Genomic DNA, 20,194 nt, shown 5'->3' with positions numbered 1-20,194 from the left:
GGGGGGGGGGGGTGCCTGTTAGGTCCACAGGGCAGGTCCTAGAGATGGCATGTGGGCTGCAAGGAGCCACAACATGGGTCCTGCGGTTCCACATCATGTGTTGTAGCACCTTTTGAATGTGTTTGTATAAGCACCAGGTAAATGAAACAAGACCATTTAGAAAAATGGCAAAAGAAAAAAATGCACCTTTGTTCTCCTTTTTTTTTGTTTGAAATTGAATAATTTGGCTCTGGATCTGAATCTGGCACAGATTGTTTACTCCCCACCCCCAAAAAACGAAAGAAAAATATAAGAAAAAGAAAATGCTTTGAGTGAGTTGCTTCACGGTGATTCGTGTCAAGGGAATGGGTGAGACAGCACGCAAGAAAGCTAACATGCAAACGTGTTTGGGGGTAGGCTAATCACCATATACTCTCTCTGGGCATGCTAGGAGCAAGGTGAGGAAATAGGGGCTGTTTGAAGAACAGTCACTGAATGAGTCAAGGCTTGTGGAAACTGGTGGATGTATTCAATACAATAAGCTCATTGTCTACACTTACCATCCCCCCGCTTTTGTTTGTATCCCACTCACTTTTTTCATTTTTTTCTCCTCTTTTTTTTGCAGGCATAATTCCATTTGGCCAGACGTTTTGTTCACAAGACAAACGACAGACAGTAAAAGGTTAACAAGTTGGCACTACAGTTCATTCATCTTGCAAGACAGAGGAAGGCATAGACAGAAGTACATTAACAATCATCAAATAAATTGCTAAACTTCATCTCAGCAGCCGACTTGTATTCAAACAAACCCAAATGAGATGGTGAACATTCTAATTCCCTTTCAAATCCAGTGTCCAAATGCAATTCAAATTGGGACCCTTTTGTTACAGTCCTTCCCCAAACAGAGAAGGGGTTTGTGAAACCCAACATTCAAATCAATTTGTAGTATTGCCTTGTTTTGATTGACACATGTAATTGACTTCTTCTGCCCACCCTTATTAGCTTCACTTTAGCACAGTTATGTTTTCTTACACAGAAAACATTCCCTGCACAAGGTTTGATAATCTTCTTAATTACAGTACTGGTATATAAGATGGAGACAGAGTCTGATCATAAGAAACACTGGCACAGGTGTTGTTTGCTATACTGCCTTCCATGGCTGAACTGAAGCACCCACAAGGGACAAGGCACCACAGGAAGTGTAAGGTAGGCATGAGCAGATCGCCTTATCACCTCACTTACAGTATCTGCGTATCATGGCCATGTGTGTTTGGGTTTGAATGTCCTCTACTGTGCAATAATAAAACACTGCCTGGACTCTGTAAGGACTGAGCATTACAGATGGCAAGTAGACCAATTAGCACAGATCATGAATGGGCCACCTTGTGGCAATTCATAGAGAGAGTGGCTACGATGCTGTGAGTATGAAATGCGCAAAAGGAAGAAATCACAGTGTATTTGCACCTGTTAGGAGATCTCTCTCTCTCTCTTCCCCCAACTCTCCTCAGTAATCATGGATGCATTAGAGTGTGAATGCACCATGCTCAGCTACCTGACAGTCGAGGCAACTCACCCACTCTGCCTCTTCGAAATATGAATAAAGGAAACCGGAAAAAGCTGTGACTAACCCAGGAAGATAGGCTAGACAGTATGTCAGCAAACAACAGCGATACAGTGAGTCTCACAAAAAAACAAAAAACCCAGGGAGAGCTGGAGATCCAGTGGTGGTATAGAAGAACCAGTACGGAACGATGGCGGGAGGTGTTTGGAACAACCACTATGTCCATTACTTAAACACCCTGGTCCTGACTGCTGGTTTGGACCAACTGGCCTCTTTTGGACCAACTGGCCTCTTTTGGTAGTTTTAAACTTCTTTCAGTCTCCTAATACTCCCTGTGGTGGAGTGCTTGAGATAAAAAAAACAAACAAAAAAAACAAACCTGGAGGTCAGTATGAGGAGAACCAGACCCCAGGAACCAGGGGGACTATAGGCTGCACTGACCACATTGGGTCAGTCAGATCTGAGATTTGGGTATTGGAATGCTTATATGTGGCATTTGAGAAGAGCATATTGTCACCTGAGGATTTCCAGATTTCCCAGCTTGAACCCCATTGAAACTCTAGAGTAACCTAGTAGTTGCAGTAGTAGATAGATAGATAGATAGATAGATAGATAGATAGATAGACAGACAGATCTTTGCATCAGAGTATACCTGACCTCACACACGAGTGGCAAGGGGGGGGTTGAGGGGGGGCCACGAGAGCCCAGAGCAGCAACCAGGGTTGGAGTCATACAAACAAGAGGACAGATCTGAACACTTCAAATACTGTTAAATACCCTTAGTCATACTAGACATGACTACATACGCGCGCAGATGCACACACACACACACGCACACACACACACACACAGCACAACAGTTCATGTACACTCACACATGCCAGGTCATGTGCACACACATACCGAGCAGATATTGAGTCAAACAAACAGCCATGTTTTTTTTTTTTCTAATTCTGTCCTCATCTTCCTCTCCATCCCTGGCAAAAGCCCCTCACTTCCCCACACTCACAAAGTGCCCGGAGACGATCACACAGGCACTGTGGGGTCTTTAATAGCTCATGCTCTTTCGCAGTGCACCTTGGTGTTCAGTGATGTTGTCTGCCTCCATCAATAAACAAACATAGAAATTACAGACGGACAGAAATGCCTTTACATGCTAAACCTCTGGTTTATATTGTTGTACAGTTTCTGAACTGGTTGCTTTGGCTTGAACCTTCAGATGAAGTCCCTCTACAGGATTCAGATAAAAAAAGTAATAAAAAAAAAACGGCAAACTGAACATTAAAGTAAACAAGAGGCTGTCTAGAGAGCAGTGGCTGTGTAGCCTCTAAGCGTACATGGTTTTGTGAGGGGGTCGAGGGTCTTATGCATGTCATCATCACTGAGGTTAGATGCACCACAGATAGAGAAGCGGAGGACAGGGCTTCAAACCTAATGGCATGGAACGACACTGAGTCTTCTTCAGGACTACAGTGCAATGGAGGACTGCACCAATGGTTCTTGTGTACAAATTCAGGTATATTCAGGCAAAGATAAAAGTTAAAGCCTGTGATTTGTTACCCATTACTTGACTAGGAAAACAACTGACAAGTTTACAGGTGCATATGTTTGACAGAGTGTTTGCACCAGGCATCTTGAAAACAAAAAAAAAAACAACCAAATAAACAAAATACACAAATATAAAAAATAAGCAATTGTAGGGATAGGTATAATAAATAAATAAATACATGGAGAAACAAAGAAAGAAGAATGTAGGCAAGAGGAAAATAATATGACCTTTTGAAAATGAATCATGTAACTCTCTGTTAGGTCAGGAATGATGGAGGACCTCGGAAGGGCAGTTTTAGCACCGCACTAACACATTTGTGCAACTTGTGTGTGTGTGTGTGTGTGTGTGTGTGTGTGTGTGCGTCCTCTATATGGTAAAGGTCCAAAACCCATTTAAAATGTTAAACTCTTATATATTTATATTGACACCTGTGCTTCTGTGGTCAACATTGTGCAGAAGAACAAGTTGCCTACCATGAGTGCTTTTTTCCCTTCAGATGAACAGGATTGTATCTCTCTGAAGATATAGGCCCTGCTCGCCTTGTGTGCGGCTATGATGCGGTCAGCATCTCGCCATAAATCTGTGTGCGGTCTCCCCTCCATTTTCTGCAACAGTGCATAGCCTGCCCTGTATACATACTATAATGAGTTCAATCTGTGGCAGGCAGCCAGGACATCCCTCACAAGTCATTCTGTGACTTGGGGGCAGATCAAAACAAATGGAGACGTACATGTTAATGGAACTCTGAAGAAACTATGTGGCTAATTACCTCAGACCAACTTCAGGGTCTAATTCCTCAGCTAAAAAGACAAGTGTTTGCAACCTATGCTAAGGTTAGCACTATCGTTCTCTCCACAGGATCTCTACTGTGCCTCATTATTGTGCATGATTGTTGCTGCTGAGGACATGCTTGTGCTGCTGCATTGCATCCATTTTTGAGGTATGAGAAAAAGGCTAATTGGCCATTTTCATGGAAAAATAGGGATTTTGCAGTAGAGTAACTTTAACACTCATGTTAAAATCATGTCTTTCAAAAAATAACATTCTATCTTTACAATTAATTGAATCAACTTTTTTTTGTGTGATAATTAAGTAGTTCCACTAGGGGTCAGGGATAAGCAAAACATGTTCTACTGAACTGATAAAGATCGGGCTTAGGACACTGAGGCCTGGAGGGGCAATGTGCTTTTAATGTTCTGCTGAACAAACATGCTCTCAACAATTAGAAAACAAATATGACCTACATCATCCTAACAGATATCACCCTTGTTTGTGCATCTTGCTCATCAAATCATCCTCATTTGTTTGTGTTATTTCCTTATGCAATGGCAAGTAATTTGTATGTCCACTCAAGATTAAATGAGGCACAGAATGGTAAACGGGAAATTGGCGTGAGGATGCTGACAACTCCATTCCTCCATCATTCCCATAATGCTTTGCATCAGACAAACGTGAAAAAGACACGCCATCAAATGATTTGACCACTCGCATCAATACACACAGTCAGCACATACAGTAAACTTAAAAAACGTATATCTATTTACTCCCCTATGCAGGTGTGTGATCACACGCACGTGCACACACACGCACGCATGCACGCACGCACACACATATATACATATATATATATATATATATATATATATATATATATACACATGAGTATACAAGTATATATATATATATATATATATATATATATATATGTATATATATATACATACACACACAGCCCAAGCTAAGGAATTCTGAGTTAATATCTACTCATTCCTTTTTTTTTCTCAAAATAAATGTTCTGTCTTTTAAATTAACTCTAGAAATCATGTACACTCTTTCAGCTGTTGGAAAAAACCCCAACAACAACCACCACAACAAGGAAAATTAAACCAGAAATAGGGAAAGCACCAAATGAACAAAGTAGATCCAGTTCAGAAATAGGGAAAGAGGGGAGGTGGTTGGTGAAAGACAACAAAGAAACAGAAAGAGAGAGAGAGAGAGAGAGAGAGAGAAAGAGGGAAGGAGAGGGAAAGAGAAAGTGAGAGAATGTCGGAATGGGGTGTGGTTGGGGGAGGGAAGAAGCAATGCCTTCAGAGCGAGGACTCGTACTGGAGGAGCTCGTAGAGCAGCGGGCCATCCCTGTACCTGATCCCCACGGCGTTGGGACTGATGTACTGCAGGATGTTTATTGTCCTCCGCAGGCGCCGGTCCACAAAGTGAGCGTCCCAGGCCGGGTAGCGCTTGCGCGGCATGTCAATCTTGATGAGGGGCCCCTCGGGCCGTAGGGGCCGTCCCGCCGTGTCCACGGGCTCCGTGGAGCGCACCTGGAACACGGGCAGGCAGGTGTCTGTGGCGGCCTCCTCCGAATCGTCGTAGTAGTCCCCCCCGCCGGACGAGGCCAAGCCACGGGTCGGGGTGGCCTGGGAGCCACGGGGGCCCGGCGTGGGGGCCATGGGCTCGGCCTCCGGTGGCAGCGGCAGGCCCCAGAGCAGCTCGGCGCAGCAGGAGCTGGCCAGCAGCCGCAGCCGAGGCCCCATGGGGTGAAGCACCCCGTAGTAGAGGACCATGAAGGCCATGCCGGAGGCGAAGCACAGGAAGACGCCGCAGAGCGCCGAAACAGCGAAATCATCGGTGGTGGCCGGGTCGCGGTAGGCGTACCAGAGCGCCACCAGGAGGGTGTTTTCTGCCAGCACCAGGGCGTAGTAGGCCGCCATTCGGTATCGGGTCCTGCCCTCTTTGACGTTGAACCAGCAGAAGATGTACACGACGCCGACCACCATGTTGAAGAGCACCTCCTCCCACTTGGACATGCAGAAGTCGGTGCCGCCGTGCACCACCCAGAACGCCATGGCGCTCCAGTGCAGCACCACGAAGATGCCGAAGTACAGGTGGAACACGGAGGCGAAGAGGGCGAAGGAGAGCGCCCGCGACGAGATGGTGAAGATGCGCCACAGCAGGTGTACCAGAGCGCCACGGTAGCTCATGCTCTTCTGGTCGTCGCGCGAGTCGCGCAGGAGCTTGTGGTAGGAGGCCAGCACCCAAGAGAGGGAGAGGAGGGAGGTCACTACCGAGACACCTGTGTGGACATGGAAAAGACATCACACAAGAAAAAAAGACCATTAATGCATGTTCCCCTGCTTTTCTTTTGTATATATTTATTATATATTTGGATTCTGTCATCCATTTATATAGATACAGTTGTGCTCATAAGTTTACATACCCTTAGCATACACATGCTAAAGTTGACTAAAAAGAGATCAAAAGATGATTTTTTATTCCTCTTTAGTCAACTTTAGCATGTGTATGCTAAGGGAAAGTAAACTTATGAGCACAACTGTATACTATACAGTTCCTATAAAAAGTATTCACCCCCCTTGGATATTTCCCCTTTTGTTGCTTTGTTGCAAATTACTTTGTAGAAATCTGCTTTCACTTTGACATTAAAGAGTAGATTTTTGAAATGTATTGTTAAAAAGGCTAAATTAAATTGATCAAGATTCCAATTATAAAAGCAGTAAAAGTGGAAATATTCAAGGGGGGTGAATACTTTTTATAGGCACTGTATATGGTGAATTTTCTCCTTATCTAACTCTTTTCTCTGACTTTGTGTCCCCCTCCCCCACACATCGTACTTCATAGTTTTTCAGTGTTATACTGACCTCTTTTACAGCCTACAGTATGACTAAGGCCACTTGATTTGGGACATTGTATATATTACAGTTATGCCAATAAAGCCTTGACTTGAGTAGAATTGAAATGAGAGGAGAGAGGGAGAGGGAGAGGGGGGGGGCTAGAGAAAGAGAGAGAGAGGGGGAAGGGGGAGTGTGACAGACAGAAGGAAAAGAGGAAATTGACGGTGTTTACTGAATTACTAATTATTAGCGAAATGAAATGTGACTAAACAGCCTCTGCTGAGCATAAGCACTGGCACAAACAAAATGCGTTGAATGCAAAACAAATTAACAGTGTCTGAGTTATTCTAGTCTGAGAGTACTTCCAGTGATAAAGATTTCTGCTTCTGGTCTTCATAATGTGTATGGCTGAAACATAAACCTCATAGATTGGAGTAAATTATTTTGCCGTGGCAGAAACCACAAATCTCACAATGACTCCTCACAATAGCAAGTCGACATCAGTTGCATAGATGAATCGTACTGAGAATTGGAAGCATCTGAAGGAGAAATTTTGGATTACTAACATTTTTTTAATATTCTGTATATGCTTTCTATACATTCAATACTGTGCATCAACTTTGCTTTGTCTGTCATTTGCTCTCTCCATGTCATGATTTTCTAATAAAGGTCATGCGACCCCCTTTGTCACGAGTTAAGGGTATTCTGCCTGAGGCAGTAATATTAGGAATATCCCGACAGGAACTAGACTATGGCAAGAGAATGCTGAAGGATGTATATGTATTGTATTGACCAATTATCTACTTACTTGGAGTAGCCACATGACTTGCATATGGTGCACGGATCACATGCTATGTCCAAGAAGTGTATATGTATTGTATTTCTGCATGTATGAGGATTTTTGGAAAAGACCATTGTACTCATGTGATTTGTATTACCAATGTAATTAACATGCATAAGATGGGGCTTCGCCCTAGAGAACTTTGAGTAGTGTTACTGGAACATGATGTTGCTAGTGACCTGCTCCCGGTATCGTGAATAAACCTGCAGTGGTTCCTCACACCTGAGTGTTGCCTGGATATTTTTGACCACACATCCAACTCTCACACACACACACACACACACACACACACACACACACACACACAAACACACAGACAAACACACAGACAAACACACTCTACCAACACATGCTGTGAGACCCATGGCATACTGTAGGTGCACACTGTTATGATGCCCCCCTTCGCTCTAAAACTTACCTGTCGGTTCGTCTAAGTGTGTGTTTTTTTCTAATAGCCATGACTACTATTCCTCATCCTGCTGAGTGCAGAGATCTTCCCCAAGTTCAGACAGACATCTGCGCAGCTGTCAGTGTCGTCAACTCAAACGTGAGCAATCGTCCTACCTCTCAGATTATCTGCTGATCAGCAGAAAAAGCTTGTCCTCACATATACAGTCTTGATAATTCAAACAAAGCCTCTGGGGGAGGGCAGTTCTAACATTTGTTTTTGTCAATTTTACACACAAGTCAGCTTTTTTCTTCACCCCACCCCAGCCCTCTCATGTATACAATACAGATCTGCCATGCCCCGTCGATTAAAGGCTAACGATTAAAGGCTTTGTCATGGGATTTCTTCCTGGAGGAAGTTATTCATAAAATCTGTCTGGGGTTCTGGGCTATATTCCCAGACAAATAGAAAAAAATATAAGCAGTCACTTTGTCACGTAAAAAATACTGCCGCAGATGACATTACAACAAAAAAAGTGGCTTTCAGCTGTCCTTACTGAAGCAGCGGAAAATAGAAGTAGCTAACGTGTGCAGTCTTCACAGTAGACGACATAGGCCTACTGCATTGAAATCAGAAATCAGTTTTGAATTATAGCTGGACACACCAAAAGTTAGAAGTTCGACGGAATCCCACACGTGGCTACGTTACAACATGATGTAATAAATTATATTTGTTACTACCTCTTGTCTTGTCTACTGGGTACCCATTCAGTGCTACGACAGATGGGCCAATAACTGACAGAGAAAACACAGACTAGTTGAACTGTAAAACATCAAGGTCCAAGCACGGTGCCGTGGGGAACCTCATCTTACACTGCAGCGTCTCTGCCCGGTTCCTCTGGATCATGATGCACAGCTGGAGCACCAGTTGCGGGGCACTCTCCAGGAAGGCCTCCAGTAGGCGGAGCATGTTGACGTCGGCGTACTCATACATCATGGCCCAATAGAAGCGCCGCTGGTTCTCCTTCTGCCGCCGGCTCTGGATTCCCAAGTACATGGTGCGGATGTACCTGTGTGGGGAAGAGTAGGAGATTAAGATAATGGGCCGCTTACACCAGGAATGATAAACGCAACGATAACTGAAAGTGACCCTGACGATATCGCTCTTTATATTGTTACTATTATATTTTATTTGTGGATGTTGTCATTCATATTAGCTAGAGCAATATTTTTTTGCTGCTATTGCTATAGTTATTGTTCTAGGTGTGAACAGCCTTTGAAGACATCAGGAGAGTGTGGGTGAAGAACAGAGACCAAGGGACATCAAACATTACACAGAAGGATATGACTTGAGTTCAGGTAAATTTGTAGGGCCATGTTCTCTACAGATGACCAATTGCTGGGCCTGAGCTATCATGGCAAGTGACTGATTTTATAACATAATAGATGATTACTGTAAGTTCAGGGATGAGGAGACAAAGAAGTATATGTACTATGGCTAATGACTTTTACAGTGACATTTGTTGATCATGGTAGAAATAACTTAGTATGTAGTACATTTGTGCTTGTGTACATATGCGTTGTACACAAGGTTCGTTTATCTTATTATTACATAAATTACAGCAAGGAGCATAGGTTAGAATAGCAAGCCCTCAAGCTCTCACGTCACAGAGCATTTTGTTGTATCACCATCACACTCAATTCCTTGAGGAGAAGAAAAACAAATGTGGCTCATGCTCTAAGCTCTCCCTCTATCCCCCACCTTCCCTATGCTCCCATTCACCCTTCACTTCAGTGCCACCGTTTTGTGAGTAGCACACCTGCACAACCTCCGGGTGAAATGGTGCATCCCATCATCACTGCTCACAACAACAGGAGATTGGCTGACCTCACAGATGACAGGGGAGCGGCCTCAGCTCCATGGGTTACATTGTCGCCGTGCCATATGGTCTGTCCCCCGAGGCAAAAAAAAAACAATGTCTGACCCCACTGCTATTCTGCATTATGGTCAGCTAACCTGGATTTAACTACATCTTGTGTCGCAAGGCTCATTCAGTGTGTACTGGCGAGTGACAATGCCAGGCACAACCTGCTTTCATCATTACCTTTCAGAATACAACATCAGTGCATTTCCCAAAGAGAAATTTTATACACAACTTCCAATCCTATCTTCCACACAAAAATGTAAAATAATTAACCAGCGCTGAACCTCAGTGCTTTCACATGAATACACAAATCCAAACTTTCTGTTAACAACAAGATCCTGATCATCTGATCATCTGTTGATAATAATACTAGCATTCCATGTGGAACAGAAAATGAAACTGCACTCCAGATCTTCCCGTCAAGCAGAGAAGAAAGTGCTATCGCTTGCGTAGGAGAGTGTCTGTGCACATATGTGTCTAACTGCCCTGTTATGACCTGATGCAGGTTTCGTGTTTGTATGCAGATTCTGTGGGTGTTGAGGATCTGCACCATGTTGTGTGGGGGTGTTCAGCACACTTCAGCACCTGCGACTAGATGGAGTGGGCACTCATGACAGCTGAATGAGAGAGAGGGAGAGAGAAAGAGAGAGTTGAGAGAAGAAGAGACACAGTGAAAGAGCCAGAGACAGAATGTGTGTGTGTGTGTGTGTGTGTGTGTGTGTGTGTGTGTGTGTGTGTGTTTGTGTGTGTGTGTGTGTGTGTGTGTGTGTGTGTGTGTGTGTGTGTGGAGAATGAGAATATGTGTGTGTATTGGTGTGTGTATGGTGTGTGTGTGGAGAATGAGAATATGTGTGTGTATTGGTGTGTGTATGGTGTGTGTGTGGAGAATGAGAATATGTGTGTGTATTGGTGTGTGTATGGTGTGTGTGTGGGTGTATGTGTTTGTTAGCAAGAAAGAGAGAGAGCACATTCAAGAGAGAGCTAGGCGTCTGTCGGGTGCACTGTGTGGAGCCGCTGAGCTCTGTGTCTGTGAGCCGTGTCTCATGTTGATTGTCTGAGACGTGTGTCTGAGGTGATCTTTTGCGGAGGAGTCGTCGTAGACAAACAGACAGCTTTCCCCCTTCAAACCAAGAGCTGTCTATGGACCACCTCCTCCTCCTCTCTTCTGTCTGTGATTTTGGAGACAGAAAGTCGCAATTTCATAAATCGAGGCAATTGTTCCATTTGAGTTGGTGGAGAGAGAATGCTAAGGAATGATGTCTTGTGATGTCTGGTGATACGTGAAATTAGTAAACTGTTGCGACTCTTTCTTTGAAACAAAACTGCTCGTCACTGCTGGGAGTTGTTGGTGAATGTGAGGGAGGTTTGAAAAGTATTGGTAACTAATGCCATTACAGTATATCTGGTACCATTTAATCTGGAGAGCCCACTGTAAACAGCCAATAAAGCAACTGTTCCTATTCTGTTTAATATGGGGAACATGAATATTCTTCAATTTTGAAATAGGGGTTGGTTGAGAGGAGGTTAGTTAGGGTAGATGATAGCTCATACTGTAGGTCACCAAGTTAGGTTTCTTTGGTAGGTACGCTTATTGTATGTTGACAAGTTTGCCAAAATATATGAAATAGACTGGCAAAATCAAAGGTTATTCATCAGCCATGCACTTGGCAACATGAAAGGGAAATTCTGATGTCTGACATCTTTGCGCAGAACAACTGTGAGGAGGACATTTCTCTCCTTTCTCATTGCCTGGTTCATTCCTCCTTTTCCTGTGGCACTAAGAAAACAAGCAGTCTGTCTGCACGTACAGTACAAGCACATTAAAAAAACATCAAAGTGCGCATGGAACCTCCTTCCTGGCGTCTGTCCATGCCCACGTTTGACAGCATTGATCTCCCCTGGCTTCCTCCCTCCTTCCCAAATCCACCTCTCTTTCAGATTAAGCCTTTTCGCCGTTAACCCCTTCCATGCCAGACCCCCAGACGGCATTCTGTGTTGAATGGCTGTTTTCGCTTGGGGCCCAGCTATGTGCTTTTTGTGGCCTAGTGTCCTATTTTTTTGGCAGTGTGTGAGTGTGTGTGTGTGTGTGTGTGTCTGTGTCTGTGTGTGTGTACGTGCACACAAGTCTATGAGGGGTTTTTTTTTTCTGGCGTTGGTGTGGCTATGCCATCTGGTCAGTCTCTGAGTGGCCCATTCACACTGCCAATAACTCTCCACTTCTGCATTACACGCTCTCTCTGTCTATTACAGAGTCTGCACACAGCACGGGCCTCCCTCTAATAGAGCTATTCAGGCCTCACAGTTACTATTTAGGGACACTGGCGGTAAATAACAAGTAACTAACAAACAAAACAATGACCATACAAACTAGGAGGATTTGGGGATTTGAGGAAAGGAAAGTTATTTAAGGCTATTCATTTTTTAGTGTAGACGAGTTAAGCTGGTTTGAAAGGCAAATAAGACATTTACATTTTGAGATATGTCGAGATTTCATGGCACTTATCTTCTTGAGTGGCTGTTGGCTTGCACAGTAGCACACTTTTAAATTGCTTTGGATGAGCCTGTATGCCAGGCATTTATATGTCACTGTAACTGCTATTACTTTAGTTTGATGAAACTATACCATGACATAATTAAAAGAGGCCAAATATTTTTTTATATCTTTGTACGGTTTCCTGTACAATCAACAAAATGCTGCAAAGACAATAATTGCACAAGTCATTTAATATTTTGTTGAAGGTTTAGTTCTCCAGGTTTAATGTAGCCTACTCCTATTTGCATAAGCTCATACAGGCAACATATTACAAAGAACACAATAGAAATGTTTGTGTGACTGCTCACTTCATTGAGTCCATTCAGTGATTAGAGAAAGGTATTTTCTACAAATCACACATCAACCTTGACTTTTGGACATCCAGTTGTAATTTCCAATGTTCACGCCTTGCTTAAACTCCACTGAAATGCATATCCAATGAACTGAGGCCTCGTTACAGATTCTGATGTGTCTAATTAGAGTTATAATCATCGTTGCATTTGTTGCAGTGCATAATGGCTGCAAATGGAGCCGGTAATTACGGAAGAGACTGGAACATTTGGTGGCAGGCTACACAAACATCTCCGGCTGCACACAAAAAAGGACCTTCCACTGTGCAGTGTGTTGCGTGGAGAGGAGGTTCAATGTATCTCGTCTGTTAATGTAAATTGTCCTACGCAGTCGAACCTCAAAAACTGGGCCCCTTGGGAACATCTTTTGTCTTTCCTGGTGGAGTGTGTGTTTTTTTTAGGATGAATATGCAGCTTCTCCTTTGGGGAGTTTAGGCACTGCTCGAGCTGAAGTCGTTTTGTGAGAGAAAGTTGTACAAAGACAATAATTGCACAAAAGAACAGAAATGCCTTCCACAATCTAGCCTCGGGCAAAATCCCCTCCCCTTTCCACCCTACAACACCCTCTGTCACATTTTCAACCGTCTCATCTGATAAATTATCATCATTACTCTTTCTTTGCCCATGCATGTTATGACTCAACGTTCATCTCTTGTCAGATGAATGGCTCTTGACTGAAGGAACTGTGAACAATTTCAACAAATTTCGGCCAAGTCAAGTAATCGCTTTTTTGGTAGCGCAAACGCCTAATGAATTTAATTTACTCATTAAATGACAAAATTACTGCAATTAGTTTGAGGCCTTTTATTTCTGTTGAGGCATGAGTCTGTCTTCCCATTGGTCAGAGTGGTAAGTGCTTCCTGATTTTGGTTTTCTCAGAAATAGAGTGAGAGATAGAGAGAGAGAGGGAGAGAGAGAGGGAGAGAGGGAGGGAGGGAGAAGAAGGAATGAGAGACGGGAGTGTGATTGGAGTGAAAAAAGCTGCCACCTCACTTCTTTCCTCCTCCGTCCGGCCTTCAGTTCAGCGACTCAATTAGTTAACTCGGAGAGACACCGCCGAGTTTTCCCAACTGGGGGACACGTGGGCGCCTGAGGGGAGATGGGAAGTGATCTTTTCTCCCTCCTCTATCATCCAGACTGGAGAGTGGAGGGAGTGGGAGTCAGGAGGAGTCTCCAACTCTCTCCTCTTCAGTCTCAGTGGTCCCAGGCTGAATGCTAAAGTGTTAAGGTACAGTATGGCCTCACGAGTGACACAGACAAACCCTTGTCACTTTTGGAGGCGTTTCTAGATTGCCATGACCAAATACAGATGCGTCAGCAACGTATGTCACACTGCCTTCTCTCTAATTAGTAGTCAATGTTTTCCTTTGCTCAGTAGGCCTAATGCCCATAAAAAAGACGTGTAGCCTATCTTCACCCTACATAGTTTTCAATACAATGTGACTTGTCTCTTGTGACTGTAAATTGCTACCTCTCATTGAAAATGAATGGCAGCTGGTCAGTTTGTCTCTCTCCTATGTCAACAACTGACTCCAGACCAGAACAGATGTGGCCAAGATCTGGTTTTGTTTTACTGCTGGCCTATAGCAGATCAGGGCCACAACAGGGCCAGGTCCAATCCAGTGTCAGTTGGTATCAAGGAGCTATATGTGCCTACAACCATGACTGGTTGATGATGAGTTGCCTTGCTCATACTGGGAAGGCTACGTAGTCATGAGGTAGTAGGATGAGGGGGTATTGGTGGAATGTCTTTGGATCAATAACCCTGGCCTTTTGCGTGATTTCCCGGCCTACGTCGTAACCAGAGGTAATGCATGGCATTCAGTGGCATTTTCAGTTAGCTGGAAAATGTCAAGGGGCACTAACAGACTTCAGCTGGGATGGGATTCTGGAGGGAAGTGGAGATCTTTTTTCGCACACACACACACACACAAAAAAATTTGCTCTGTTGGCGATCCTCAGCGTATTCAAGCGAGTCTTTGGTGTGCCGCTGATCGAGCCACAGAGAAAAACACACAGAGCGCCGTCTCACTGACTAGATGTCGGATCATGCTCACTCATCCACGAACACACACAAATGCAAACATGCGGAGCGGCTCATGTCAGTGTGTCATGCGGTAACAGCATGTTCACAAATAGAGACAGGCATGAAACATACACTCTCTGAGTTAGCGAAATAGATGCCTGTATGAAGATACAGAGCTGATAGCTACAGTACAATATATGAACGTAATAGTTCATTTTCATTGACCTTTGATCAAATCTCAACAGCTCCAGTATGTGTCTGTGTGTCATGGCTGGTTACAGTGTAGAGAGGATGGAGAGGACTTCACATGTTTGGCTACTCTGTGGCTGACGTGTGAATCCACCCATATTCAGTCAGGAACACAATTACAGCTGCATAGAGTCTCCCACAGGCACACGTTCTGCCAGACTTCTTTCTCTCTCCCTCTCTTCCACTCCAACCATGTCTCCCCCGGCTCTGTGCCCCTCTTTCTCTCTTCCTCTCACAGTCTTCCTCCCTTTTCTGGAAATCTTTTACTCTTCCTCTCTCTCTCTCTACCAGCCTGTCTCTCCATCTTTCTCTCCTTTCATTCTCTCCGTCTCTATCTGTCTCTTTTCCTTCTCTCTCTCTGCCCTCATGCCTCCCTCTTCATCTTTACCTGCCTGCCTCCTTCTCTCTCCTTCCCTTTATCTCTCTATGTCCCTCTTTCTCTCCCTTTTCATCTCTTTTCTCCTGTTTTGCCATCTCTCTCCATCACTACCCCCACTCTCTATCACCACACATACACACACACACACACACACACACACACACACACACACACACACACACACACACACACAGCCTCATCCTCTCTCTGTTCTCCTTTTAGCTCCGTGGCCTGCAACACAGCTCCCCATAAATTATTAGTGGCCAGATCATAGCGCTCACTCATGCCTCGTTAGCCATGCTGCACTTGGCCTAACCGTGCCAGGTCGAACTCCGCCTGCGTGCCCGCGCCTGGATGCCCTTGTCTGGGCACCCGCCTTCCCGTCTCCCGGCACCTGTGCTTACAGACGATGCCCTGCTGGAGGAGTTGCACAGGCTCATCTCGGTTCAGTGTGAGTTGACCAGGTGGCCTTTAATATTGACATTCCTGTTCTGTATGTGTTGTTTACGTTGCTGTTCTATATGTGTTATGTTGTTGACATTGCTGTTTTGTATGTGTTACGTGTTGTTATGTTGTTGACATTGCTGAAAGACAGGCAAGAGTGGGGAGGCTGGTTAAGAAGATGGACGTGGAGTCTCGTGAAAAATCGAATTTAGTTCACACGCCCAGTTCACACGCCTACACACATACACTCCCAAACAAATAAACACACACACAGCCATATGGGAGAGGCAGAGAGACTCACAGAGAGGAGAAGAAGCATGACCCCCCCCCCAATACGCATACACAGACAAATGGATACACAAGGTGGGTTTGCATGGACACTTTTAATCCAATAAACACCTTGATCGGAATAAAACTGCCGATCCGATCAGAATTGTAATCGTAATGAAAGGGGTGGTGTATTCCATTCTTATTCCGACAGCTATATATATGGTTAATCAGGTTGCCGTCTGTAGCTTCTCGAGCAAAAGCAAAGCAGCAATGGCTATTCTGATCAAAGATTCTAGAGCGCCTGGAATAGAACACACAGATGAATGTTCATTTGGAATAGTTGTCCGTATAAAAGGGGCTAAAGTCGACACCCCCGACCATCTTCCACAGACTGAAGAGTAGTGGTTTATTAGGACACACAGAAGGGCACAGACTCAATGGCTGCACCAACCACCAGTCTTAGTGCAGTATAGTCTTAATAAGTCATGGTTGACGGGGTAGCCCATTTTCAAACAATTAATTCCAGGTTCTGTCTCAGATGGCATTGGTAGGTGATGCATACGTGTGTGTGTATGTGTGTGTGTGTGTGTGTGTGTGTGTGTGTGTGTGTGTGTCGCTAGTCTGACAGCCCGGTCTTAGATGAGTCATTCTATGAGTCACACCAGGCTGGGTGAGGGGGACCTCTCTCTCTCCTCCTCTTTACCCTCCCTCCCTCCCTCTCTCTCTGTGGACTGGATGCTGTTGTGACTGCCAATGAGCCCTTTTGCTACCTGCTGGGGATGCTCCCAGACCATTTCTTTCCTCTCTCCAGCTTTCTTTTTATCCCTCTCTCCCTCCCTCTCTCCCTTCCCTCTCTCCTTACCTGTCCTCATCCCACCCCATCCCTCTCTCCCTCCATCCTCTCCCATGCTGTCTCTCACACCTCTCTCTATCCCTCCATCCCCTCCTCCCCTCTCTCTCCCTCTCTGTCGTTTCTCCTTGACTCTATCGAACTCTATGTGAGGGGTTGGCTGAGCAGACAGTTGTTCAGTGAAATCTTTCCTTGACGTAACACACCTCTTTCTCATGCACTGCCTTTCTTTTTCTCCCTTTCCTCTCCCTCTCTCCATCAGTCGGTCTCTTATTCTATGTTGTTTCTATGAGTTTCTGTCTGCATGTTGTGATTTCTAATTCTTCCTTCCACTCTCTTTCTCTCTCTCTCTCTCTCTCTTTCTCTCCTCTCTCTCTCTCTCTTTCTTCTATCTTTCCTCTCCCCTTTCTCTATCAATCTCCCTCTGTGTCTCTGATCACTCTCTCTTTCTCACTCTGTTTTCTTACTTGATTGATTGATTGATTGATTGATTGGATTGGCTCATTCACTCCCTCACTCTCCACCTCAAGCTGGTGTGTGGTGAGCGTTCTGGTGCATAATGGCTGCCGTGCGTCACCCAGGTGGTTGCTACACATTGGTGGTGGTTAGTGAGTGGTTACAGTAATTTTCTGTGTGCTTCCGATGCCATATTAGAAGGATTTACAAACGAAATAAAACAGATAAAGGGAGAGATATTGGGAAATATATAAATAAAATGCAAATAAAAAAGACAATCCTGGCTATACATCCTCCTCTGTCACACCCCCCCACCCCACACACACACACACACACACCCCATCCCCCCGTGCTTGATCGAGATTTTCGCTCATTATGCAGAGAGTGTCAGCGAGCCGCGCCAGAGGTATTTATAGCCCAGGGTGGCCGTCCTCCTCCATGAGTGAGAAACACACTAAAACGCCTTTGAATTCAATTTCAGGCTTTTATGCAACCATGACAGACACAGATTTAGAGCCGCCCGCTTTCGGGCTATATAACCCCCCCCCGCTGCTTCTCCTCCTCCTCCTCTTCCTCCTCATCCTCAGTCCTTGTCGCTGTTCTTCTAGAGTGAGACAGAAAATGCCTCATATCTCATATTACTGTAACGGAGTTACACATACATCTCACTGGGTCAGTGACCGGTAGCGGGGCAGAGGCAAGGATTTGCTGACCCCTCGAAGGGGACCTTCAATGCCCATAAGCCAGCATTGTAGGACTGAGGACTGATCCTATCTTGTGATGGAGTGCCATCTCACATGAACATGTGCACCCTGAGCACAGAGCCAGGCTCAGTGGTAAGGAACCCAGCACATGCTCTCAATTGTCCAACATGTTTGTCCAACAACATGCAAATTGGCAAAAGACAGAGGTGCAGCTTCATCTTTAACTTCAATGCACAGAATTAAAGACATCAGAAGACAACACTGAATAAACAGTTGTGTCATACAGCACTGGTGCCTAAATAGTAAACCCTTGCAATGAGTGCATGTGTCCTTGAGTGCTTTTTCTTATGGGAGTCTATCTCCTATCTGCACCTGCATTATCTGTTGCCTTGCATGCACCAAAATGGGCAGACTCCACTGTGACACAGCAAAATCTCAAAAACGCATTATGAATTGCTAAAAAAATCTGGGTTAATATTCACTTTGGTGAAGAGTTCTTCTGTGAATAGGTTCATGATGCCTTGTCCTATTTCCTAACACTACACTTCAAGGTCCCTGTTGCCCTGTGCCTGTCACACATTTATAGCCTGTGGTGTGGCTAATGTGAGAGCATGCATGTTTGTGTGTATATGTGTGTGTGTGTGTGTGTGTGTGTGTGTGTGTGTGTGTGTGTGTGTGTGTGTGTGTGTGTGTGTGTATGTGTGTTATGGTGCTTTTTGGTGGTGATAGGGAGGTCTGAGTGAGGTGGAGGTAGGTAATGTGTGTATGTGTGTGTGTGTGTGTGTGTGTGTGTGTGTCAATGTGTGTGTGTGTGTGTGTGTGTGTGTGTGTGTGTGTCCACGCATTCTGTGTGTGTGTTTGCCAATGACAGGCTAGTGCCTGCAGTTTCCACCAACCGTCATCACTCTAAAAATACCAGCCGCCCAATGTGAGGGAGATGTTCTTCACGGACGCTCTGGTGTGAAATCTCATGTTAGACGCTGGGGTTTTAATCTGGAGGCTGTCTGACGCTGGATGCTGGTTGCCCACTTCCACACTCCCCCCCTCCCCCCACCCCCAACCCTGACTTTAACTCCAGGACAGCATATTGGTTGACACGACACTGCTTAGCATTCATTTTCATCAGTGTGTATGTGTTGGTACCAAATAGTTGGTACCACACCGATGACCATTGTTCTACCTAATCCTCTGCCAGTTATCAGTTCAGTGTATGGAATAAATTTTCTGCTGGTTCTCCTTACATGGATTAAGTGTAGTCCTCGACTAAAATAAAACTTGCATGAAAATATCTATTGAAGCTTTTATTGTAGGACATGGCTTAATCCTTGAATGGCAAACTGTCGGTTTAAGTTAAAGAGAAAGAGCTCAGATTGATAACTGGCTGAAATAAACCTAAGATTTTGAGGGTCTTCAAATCTGTGTCGTGATATTCTCTGGCCTAAAGTCCCCCCTGATGTGTGACAGCTTAGACGTGTGCGTCACTGGGCCCACCTGAGAGCTAAAATCCATGATGGAAAACACACACCCACCCACACACACACACACACCAAAGGGAGGCAGAGAGGAGGAGAGAGACAAAGAGAGGTGAATGTCAAAAGAGAAAGATGTCAACAACCGGCCTGTATAAGTGTTGGACCTCCAAATCCCCTACTACTTAAGCAGTGTGTGTTTGTGGAGTCGAAATGGAGATTTGTATGTAAATGTAAATCAGGTTTCTAGGCCAAGTATACTTGAGTATACAAGGAATTTGGTCTCTGCATTTATCCCATCCGTGAATTAGCGAACACACAGTGAACACACAGTGAGGTGAAGCACACACTAACCCGGAGCAGTGAGCTGCCTTGCTATAGCGGCGCTCGGGGAGCAGTGAGGGGTTAGGTGGAAGGGCACTTCAGCCGTTCCCACTGGTCGGGGATCGAACCGGCAACCCTCCAGTTCCAAGCCCGAAGCCCTAACCAGTAGGCACGACTGCCCCCTGTATGAAATAGTCAGGCAGCTTCACCAAAACTGGGATGTGATCTCCATCCATCTCCCTATCCCTAACTCTCAGTTTCCCTTTAAA

The 20,194-nt window shown here is 44.8% G+C and overlaps 1 protein-coding gene across 1 annotated transcript in view; it reads right to left on the bottom strand.

Annotated features, from left to right (window-relative positions):
* Positions 1-4,824: 4,824 nt before the first annotated feature.
* Positions 4,825-20,194, bottom strand: part of xkr6b (XK, Kell blood group complex subunit-related family, member 6b) — a 53,217-nt gene continuing 37,847 nt past the window's right edge. The window contains exons 2-3 of the mRNA XM_042096449.1: positions 8,820-9,016; positions 4,825-6,162 (exon numbers count right to left, since the gene is read on the bottom strand). Of these exons, the coding sequence (XP_041952383.1) occupies positions 5,177-6,162; positions 8,820-9,016 (1,183 nt within the window). The 3' untranslated portion in view covers positions 4,825-5,176. The remainder of the gene's footprint in view (positions 6,163-8,819; positions 9,017-20,194) is intronic.

This window comes from Alosa sapidissima, chromosome 6, assembly GCF_018492685.1.
Source record: "Alosa sapidissima isolate fAloSap1 chromosome 6, fAloSap1.pri, whole genome shotgun sequence".
In the NCBI taxonomy this organism is placed as follows: domain Eukaryota; kingdom Metazoa; phylum Chordata; class Actinopteri; order Clupeiformes; family Clupeidae; genus Alosa; species Alosa sapidissima.
Note: the sequence above shows the minus strand (reverse complement) of the source record. Positions and strands in the feature narration are given on the sequence as shown.